This window comes from Xiphophorus maculatus, chromosome 3 (genome assembly GCF_002775205.1).
Source record: "Xiphophorus maculatus strain JP 163 A chromosome 3, X_maculatus-5.0-male, whole genome shotgun sequence".
Taxonomy (NCBI): domain Eukaryota; kingdom Metazoa; phylum Chordata; class Actinopteri; order Cyprinodontiformes; family Poeciliidae; genus Xiphophorus; species Xiphophorus maculatus.
In genome coordinates this window covers 7742470-7751720 of record NC_036445.1, presented here as the reverse complement: position 1 = coordinate 7751720, position 9251 = coordinate 7742470, and the positions used below count along the sequence as shown (strand labels likewise).

Below are 9251 nucleotides of genomic sequence, written 5' to 3'. Positions count from 1 at the left end.
TTTATTAATGTCTATGACTGTTGTCATGAAATGTCATTCAATAAATGACTATTTTAATCCAAAGTTGCTTTAAAAGTTGGATTCAAAGTCCATTAAAAATACTGACTTTGCATTAGAGTGTCATTATTTACAAAATCATGCAAATATGGACTTTTAATGCAACATTTAAAGCAACTTTGCATTAAAAGTGTCATTATTTACTGAATGACTCTTCATGACAGTGTTGTAAGATATTTGCACTAGAAACTAGACAAAAATGCTGGTAAGATTTTGTTTTTTGAAGTGCATTTCTTGAAGATAACTCGAGGTTTTTTTTCTCCATCGGATCGCTTGGACATTTAGCTCCACCTGCTGGTGAACTAAACTCACTGCAGCAAGACAAACAAATAAAAAGACACTGAACAAAAACTGTTTTTCACATATTTTTATTCACACTATATTATATATTTATAGTCTATGTTCATAAGATATTTATATATATATATATATATATATATATATTTCACATACATGTTTTTGTATAACTATTTACAGATGGCAGTGTTGCCAGTAGCTGATATTTCAACATAGTGAATGAGGAAAAACTGGTCAAAGTTCAGTGCTATGCTGAAAAACAATTTGATAAAAAAAAAAGAATCAAAGTGGGAAAATGGCAAAACATTTACATGATGCAGAACACTTCATCTTCTTCTCCAAATCCTGTGCAAATGTAGTGTTTTTGCTTTTCCTGCAGAAATGACCAGGCTGTGCCCACTTGTACACGTAAACATTAAATAAGACAAAACAGGAAAGATGCGACACTATGTACACGGAAACAATGAGCTGGTGCTGATCGACATGATGGGAAAGATCCAGATTAATATTTAGAATTAAGTACAGCCATGCATTTAGCAGTGAGCACACATTCGGCGATGCATTTGCTGCAGCGTTTCACCACACAGAATAAACTATTGGACCCGACAAACGTGTAAGATACAGTATATAATGTCTCCCACATTCACCCGATCAGAAATACACTTTGGAATTAATGGCTTTCGGAGGAAACAGATGTAACAAAAAAAATCTGCATTGCATTATTTTATCTTATTTTTTTTATAGTACTTCCTTTTAAAAATAAAAAATACATCCAACTAAAAACCTCCAACACACACGTGCATTTGTGTGTCTGTGTGCAACGTGCAAATCTCTTCCATAAATACAGTAAACTTTATGTTCTCTCTTCAGACCCCCACAGTAAAAAACCGACTTCATCCATTTCAGACAAACACGCAGCTGAGTGGGTCAGGGGTCAGATCCAGGTGGAGGTCAACAAATCGTCCGTCCTTATAGGAAGCCTTCATGGATGCACTTTGAATGACAGCAGTTCCTCAGAGTGCATGTTGTTGAGCGAACGCAGCTCGGGAAGCTTTAGCAGGAGTTTGGTGAAGGTGGTGGAGGACTCGTCGCTGTGGTTCTGCATCACCAGGTTCCTCAGGGCCCAGATCAGTTTGTCCTGCAGGGCCTCCACAGAGTTCAAGTCCTGGATCCCGGATCGATCTGAACCACAAATAAAGAGATGACGTTAAAACTACTGAACCCAGAAGGAAACGTTTTGATTTGAATGTGTAGAAAATTTGGATGCAAGTTATCGATTAATGAGTTCATCTGAAGTTGATTGATTTAAAAAAAAAAAGTTTTGTTAAGATGGCCGACTGTCTTTCCGTAACATAGCTAGATTTTTCACATGCTGATTTAAAAATATAATTTTAAGGTTATTTTGTCAGCAGTAATTAGGTCTGTCACAATGACAAATTTGTCCCAGAAGTTATTTCTATAAATGATAATATTGTTGTGTTGAGACCATTTTCAAATAATGTAATGGTAATTACATAATAATCCATCAATAAACTTTAAATTCAAATGAACAGTTACTGCTGGAACTGGAAGGCATTTTAAATATCCAAAATAAATGAACAAAACAACAAATAAAATGAATTATGAAGTCTCTGGAAACAAAACTGTTCTTCAAAAATGAGCTAGTTGAGAAGAAAACATAAAAATGATAAACTATTAATCCATCATTCTATTAATTAATTTGTTTTTTGCAACTGTATTGACTGAATAAAGAGAACTTTGTGGTTTTAGACATACTTATATTTCTTAGGTTGCTGAATAGAAAAATAAAAGATGAAAAGAATAAAACATTTAACACTTAATTCCCCATGAATAGAGATGTAGATATGAAAGTATCGACTGTGTCTAAAGGAAAGTTAAAACTTCGCTCCATGAAGTGCATTAACTGACAACTCCGTTCTTATTGCCGCCATCATGTTTAAATGCTCCGTCATGCAGTTCGTCGCGACATTAATTCGAAAATAAGGTGATAATTTAAGGAGCTTGACGAGTGTTTATATTTCAAAACAGAACCGCATAAATTGCGTTCCACACCGGACACTGTTTGAGCCGTTTCCCTCCGCCATATTTAATTCCTGTACCAACCGGCTCCGGTTAAAGATGACCAGCGGCGCCCTCTGCTGGATGGCAGCCAAACTACAATACTAAAAGCGGCCGTTATAATCCATCGCGTGTAGCTAATTTCCGTCTACTAAACCATTAATCGACCATAAATCGCATCCCTAGCAGAAAACAGTGATGAATGTTGGGATCTTACCGGCTGAGACGAGCACCACGGCGGTGAAGAGGCTCATTTCGTCCTCATTTAGCCGCAGAGCCGCTAGCTTCTCGCTGAACTCGCACATTGAGTTGAGCAGCTCGCCGGCGCCCAGCGACCTCAGCGTGTCCAGGCTGTAGCGTTTGCCGCTCAGAAAGGTGACCGTCCGTTCGGCCATGTTGAACAGGGAAGCGAAGCGGACCATCAGCACCTGAATATCAGGAGCAAACATTTTAAATGATCAGATCTCCCTTTTCCCTCAGCTTTCTAAGCTTAGCTGCAAAATCTATTTCAGTTACGGGCATGAATCTCAAAATATTTAACCCTAGATGGTTTCATAGATTTTATTTCATGGAAATAAAATTTGACATGTATAAAATGGAACAAAATAACAAACCTTCTCAATCACAGGAACAATTTACAGTTTATAGTGGCAAAGTTGGGTAGACTATATTAAGCTCAGAAGACCTGATTTTATTTTATTTTTAGAGGTGAAGCTTGATTAAAAACAACCCTAGTAATCCACTCCCTTATAATAGATACACATATTATGTTGGCAGTTTTCTTTTTATGCATGTATTTGTATTTTTTCTTTTAAATTATTCAATTTTGTATTTTGAATGTTGTAGTGGTTTTATTTATCATGCTGAACGTGTCTACTTTTCTTCTTAAGTACTGAAATTAGCATTAGGGCTGCAACTAACAATTATATTAGTAATAGATTATTCTGTTGGATATTTTACATATTTTTCTTTAACCTTTCAAGCTTATTTATACATTTAAAGTGCAAATAAACAACTTGATTTCTTTTTTAAATACTACAGTAAACATTTTATTACGTAAAATGCAATCATAGTGTTCTTTTAGTGAATCTGAACTGAGTGAAGCTAACACAATGTCACTTGAGTAGTTTTGGTTAAAACATATTTACAGACAAAGGTGTTTTTATCTTAAATGCAAAATATTTTTTATAGTTCTAGCTCAATTACTGTTCTGAATATGTTGCTTTTTAAGCAAATAGCATTTTTTCATCTGTATGCTCCAGTTATTTCAATAATTGATTAATGCGATTCATGATCAATCGTTTCAGCTCTAGTTGGCATTATGACATTGTGAATATGTTTGTAAAATTTGCTTTATAGGGAATTAATAAAGATGTACAAAACGTCTCTGAGAGGAAACATGACCCGAGCACATAGCCCTGTTGAACCTCTAACTTCAGAATGAGCAGAAACATTGAGCCCGGTTGGCTTCTCACCTCAAACGTTCCAGCCTTCAGCAGGCTCACTTGGTCGTGCTCGGAGAGGTCACGGAAACCCGGGATCCTCTTGGCGAACTCCACAACCTCCCGCACAGCGGGAGTGAAACTCAGGGAAAACTCCTCCCAGATCTCCTGACTCGGCTTGTTGGGGTCTACGTACGGAGAGGTGTTCATCGGGCAAACCTTTCGAGAGCAAAGAACAGAGAGCGTGAAGCAAATGTTTCCAAGTTTATGAGTTTGCGTGTATTTATTGGGGGATTACTCACCAGGTATGCTCGACTTTTCATGCAGCTGTTTGGTCCATTGTAGCTAAAGGCATTCTGGGTGCAACGTTCTTCCTGCCTGTGGTTTTCCTCGGATGGATTGCATTCAAGCTGCTGCTGGTATGCCGCTCTCTCCTCCCTATAGGCAGAGTTGGAGTACGGACAGTGCTGGTATCCTCCCACAGCCGGATTGTCGTTCCAGCAGCTCGAGGTGTCCTGCTGCTCCTCCATGCGGCCGCCGCAATCCGTACCGGACGGCGGCGAGGAGCGGCCCTGCGACGACGACCTCTGCTGGGGAAATGTGAAGGCGTCTTGGTGCTGCCCGTTCATCGTTACGGCACACTCATCCTCGCTGCTGTCTGACCCGCAGGAAGAGGCGGAGCTGGAGTTGGTGTCCATGGAAACCACAGACTCCGAGTCCTGGGGGTATTGCGGGGAAGACGGGTTGGAACACGATGGAGAGTCGGAAGTAGAAGAAGAGGCGGAGGAAGAAGAAGACGATGAAGAGGAGCTGGCGTCGCTGCTGATTGCCTCTATGGGCAGCGGCGGGCTTTGGTCGTCGTGCAGCATGCCGTTCTTGCTCATCATGTTGTTCATGGCGTTCTGCATCTCCAGCAGCATCCTCTGCTTCTCTCTTTTAGGGATGCGCCCAAATCTAACAGCTGGGAGTAAAAACATACAAAAATGGATCAGTCTGAGGACACAAACTAGTTTTAGTGATAAACTGGTGCCTGATTTCTGGTTCTTTCTTAGCTCCAACTCTGAGCTGAGTCAGAGAGACTAGCAACCAACCAGAGCTTTAACAACTGGTTCGTTTGTCGAGAGAGTCCGGTTTGTTGGTGAAAGCGTGAATGCGTAGTCAAACTCTGATGGGGACCAAAAAAGCAAACTCTTTTCTGCCTAAAAACCTCGGGCTCAGTTCAACTGAAGTGAACTCTGGTGTGGTTTGAATGCGTATGTGAACGCCAAGCGCATGAAAGCGAACCGCACCAGCTGAAAATGTAACAAATGTTGCCATTTTGTTCCCCAACCGAACCAAGCCTCCTATTGGAACCATTTTGGTGGAAAGAATAGAGCTAAATGAAGAAAACCTTCCAGATGCTAACCATCTTTGGACATGCCGACAGCCAAGCACTTCTTGAAGCGGCACTGCTGACAACGGTTTCTGTTGATCCGCATGATGGTGCAGTTCTCCATCTTCAGACACTTCTTATACTGGATGTTCTGCTGAATGCTTCTCCTGAAGAAGCCCTGAACGACCAGACCAGCATCAACAGTGTGAGCGTGTAAAGCGACAGCTTCACATTAAAGAGTTAATTAAAGGATTAATTAACTATGAATAGTTAATTCGTTGCCTACCTTGCAGCCTTCGCAGGCGTGGACGCCGTAGTGGAAACCCGACGCCACGTCGCCGCAGACCTTGCACAGCAGCACCATGCCGTTGATTTCTGCAAACACAAAAATGAAGGATTCATAAATTTTTCCCACAGTAAAGTTCAATCACTTGTCAAGCATTTTTAAGATAAGTTTTCAAACTTTTCCAGCTCCACACATTGGAGATAAAAATGATAGAAATGAACAAAAAAATAAAGTTTCAGTTTACTGAAATGATAATTATTAATCATGTGTGATGATAGTATTCTATGTTCTACAGCAGGGACAAAGTCAACTAACATATAAACACACTTTGTTTTGAAACATTTATCACACACCTTATACATCTGATAAAACACTAACCAAATCCCCCAATTTAAATAACACGGTTTAACATATAAAATATAAGATTATTAATAAATTATTGAGCCATTAGGAATAATAAATATTATACTGAAAAAATCCAAACAAATTGTGTTGAGATAAATTACCTTCCTGCTCAAATGAAATACTTAGACACACTATACAAAAAAAAAAAAAGTTTTTTAACAAATAGAAATAATTTAGATAATTCTACCTGACCTAAAACAAGGAAAGTTTAGTCTGATTTAACTTTAGGCAGAGACAAAAGTTTGTGTCTGGTGTTAGATATATGAAAATATCTAGTTTCAACTACAAATAACTCCTTACCAATTTTGGCTTTTTTAAAATCAAATGTTAAATTCTACTTTATTACAAAACCATGCAGATTGAATGTGAAGCACTTCTAAGGACTTCATAGGAAAATCAAGCACCTTCCAAACCTTGAATTCTTAATTTTCAAGAATTTCAGGCACCAGTTAGAACCCTGAAAATGTCTGGTGTGTGCAACATGTTCGCTAGACGCAAAGTGTTTTGAATCTTACTCGTTATGCTGCTTTTTGCAGACGCAGAGGAGCGGCCGGTCTTCTCCGCACCAGAACCGCGTTTTGCCGGTGGAGCGATGTCCACCACCATGCCGACAGCCCGGCTCGGCAACAAGGGCCGGGAAGCAGGCGGGGACGTCGACATGGGGCTGCTGCTCATACGGGACTCTGGTGAAGAGCCCACACTGGATGAAATGTAAGCTATAACTCCTCCTGTAGAATAAAAAAGAAGAATCAGAGCATGCACTTTGACCAGAAACCACCTAACAGGTTTATATTTAACCACAAAGTTTTCTAACTTGGGGTAATAACTCACTCAGTGCTTCGTATAAACAAACTGTTCATAGAAAGTAGCTCCACCTGTTACACACACGCAGGCAAGGTGGCGTGTATTTGGACATGTGTGTTGCTGTTTGCTGGTTGGTTTGCGTTTGACCTGCTTTATCACCTCCCGTGCTGGTTGGATAACATGGTTACATAACACAGCCGGGTCTCTGTGCTACGGGAGCGTGCTCCGCCAGACGGGGTCACTGAAGCACCAGGGCAACACTCGTGGAAACCAAATGTTCCACTGGGAAACATGCTCCCCTGTTACGTAACGCTGTGTTTGGGTGGGTTTCAGCAGCACTCCTCTGGACAACTGTAGGCTATTTTAAAAAGTTTGTTTCACTTTGGAAAACTGAATGTTTCACTTGATTTTGACTTTCAAAGTGTAAGAAAAATAGTTTTTGGCACTTCAATGGACAGAATGAGCCACTGGACGAATAACTGGGTCAAAAATAGGTCATGATGTATTTAAAATCAAACTAAGTTGGAAATCTCTCATTAACACCAACTTTAAAATCCAATTTGGCTGACGTGTGAATAAAACGTTGCTGGTTTGTATGACGATATGGATTCAACTGATCGAGAATAACTGGTTTTCTGGTATGCAATAAGAAACTGGTTAAGCCAAATGAAAAACTGGAACAAATGGAGCAAGATATGTTTAAAAAATTGGGAAAAAAATTAAGCAAAGCCAGTAGTTTGATCAAAATGATTGTAGGTATAACTATTCTCTCAGTAATTAAGCTAAATAAAAAAGTGCTTTCCTCCAACTCTACTGTGATGTGAATAAATATTAAACTCGTACATTTTAAATAAATCAACAGTTCTGAGTGTTTTCACTTACAAGAAGCTGAATCATAAAGTTTTTACAGGAAAACTACCATGAAATTTGATTTTCTTCTCTCAGAAAAACACGAGTTAAGTTTCTTTTTAGAGGCCACGGCAGACTTATTATCTAACCTCAACCATGAATGTTCTCTGTCACGGCCCACCCACACGTGGGCCTGTCATGAATTTCAGCAGAAGCACAATGCAGGGGGGGAAAAGCACGTAGAAAAAAATCTGGGTCAGCCGCGTGTTTGTTGCTCCGCTGTCTCACGTGTACGGCGCTGCAGAGGAGTGCGAATGCATTATGCAATGGTCTACGTCACGTAGCGCGTTCCAGCCAATGGGAGCAGGAATTCGCCGCGGAGTGGAACGCCCCCCAGCCAATCAGAGCCCGTCTTTTAAAGAGCATGTACACACGGACACATGGCTCGGCTACGCTGGCCATGTGAGCGGGACCGGGGAAGTGGAACACTGTTGTGTCAAATGGAAATACAGCAGCGCCGCTCCGACACTCCCAACCCCGATTTAAAAACACCAACAAAGGCACAAAAATACGTTTATATCGCCACTCTGAACACAGGGTCAAACAATAAAACGTATATTTAGAATATTTATTCAGTCTTAACAGTAAACAAACTGTCCCCGATTCAGTTCAAACACTTTTAAAAGACTCAAAGAAGTTATTTCCCCACTAATCAAAGACGCCTAAAAGTAGGGTAAACTATTTAATATTGAATTAACATGATGTTACAATATTGCAGCAAGTCTGCACAGGGAACTCAAAATGATTATTTTAACATAATAGTGGCTAAAACATAATCTTCTTACCAGGTTTGGCTGTTCCGATGTCCTCTGGCATCACTGCTGGAGGAAATAAACTAAATCCAAACTGTCAGAGGAAAAGCACCGAGCTGAGAGACGGATCCTAGCCGAACACCAGGCTTCTTTTTCTGGGATAAATGTGCAGCTCTGAGCCGATGACTCATGAAAAGAGCGACGCTTCCAGGGTTTTCTACGTCCTGACTGAGAGCTGGTCTCCGTGTGCTGCTGCAGGAAGTCCCCCCTCTTTATGTGTGTGAGACTGCGGGTTAGTGGAGAGAACTAAATGTTCTCAATAGTGGGGCCCCGCCTTCCCCGGCCGGCCGCTGGAGTCACTTTAACCCAGTGACACACTTTCAGGACACCTGAGGGGCGGAGCCACGCGGGTCCGCGGCGTAGCACGAGGATAGAAACGTTGTGGTCACGTTGCAGAGCACAACGTGAAGCCCTGACAGCGTGAGGCTGTTGGTTGATAGATATATTTAACTTAATGATGACTCTAGTTGTTCTGCCAAGGGTCAGACATTCATACAGTCTTCAAACGCTTGTTTTCAAAAGTTTTCGCGTAGGAACCTCTCAAGAGTCACTTTATTCTTATTTTTTAAGTTAACTGACTTGAAATCACAAGCTGATTGTGCTTGTAAAGCTGTCAGTGCTGCAAAAAGTGGGTATGCACTATGTATGAGGCGTAGGGGCGCCGTGCTAGAGGGGGCGCCGAACAAGGGCGGAAACCAAGCATTGCAGCCATACAAAGAAAAAAATGAAATTACAAGAATAAACTCATAAAATTAAGAATATTACAAAAATAAAGTTGTACAGGAATA

The 9251-nt window shown here is 40.6% G+C and overlaps 1 protein-coding gene across 1 annotated transcript; it reads right to left on the bottom strand.

The window, feature by feature from the left end:
* Positions 1-635: 635 nt before the first annotated feature.
* On the bottom strand, positions 636-8722 carry LOC102233649 (nuclear receptor subfamily 1 group D member 2-like). The gene is made up of 8 exons (XM_005799426.2): positions 8437-8722; positions 6454-6666; positions 5534-5622; positions 5281-5425; positions 4178-4836; positions 3909-4094; positions 2651-2861; positions 636-1536 (listed from the first exon to the last, which is right to left on the bottom strand). Exons 1-8 carry the CDS (start codon positions 8465-8467, stop codon positions 1337-1339), a joined length of 1734 nt encoding a protein of 577 aa, XP_005799483.1. The 5' UTR covers positions 8468-8722; the 3' UTR covers positions 636-1336.
* Between the last annotated feature and the right edge of the window lie 529 nt (positions 8723-9251).

Bases quoted from the DNA above. Each gene is read 5' to 3' on its own strand.
- LOC102233649 (XM_005799426.2), bottom strand. From the start codon at position 8,467: ATGCCAGAGGACATCGGAACAGCCAAACCTG. The intron at 4,837-5,280 runs GTTAGCATCTGG...TTTTACTCCCAG, and splicing joins TGTCGGCATGTCCAAAGATG to CTGTTAGATTTGGGCGCATC. The intron at 4,095-4,177 runs GTGAGTAATCCC...TGCTCTCGAAAG, and splicing joins TGAAAAGTCGAGCATACCTG to GTTTGCCCGATGAACACCTC.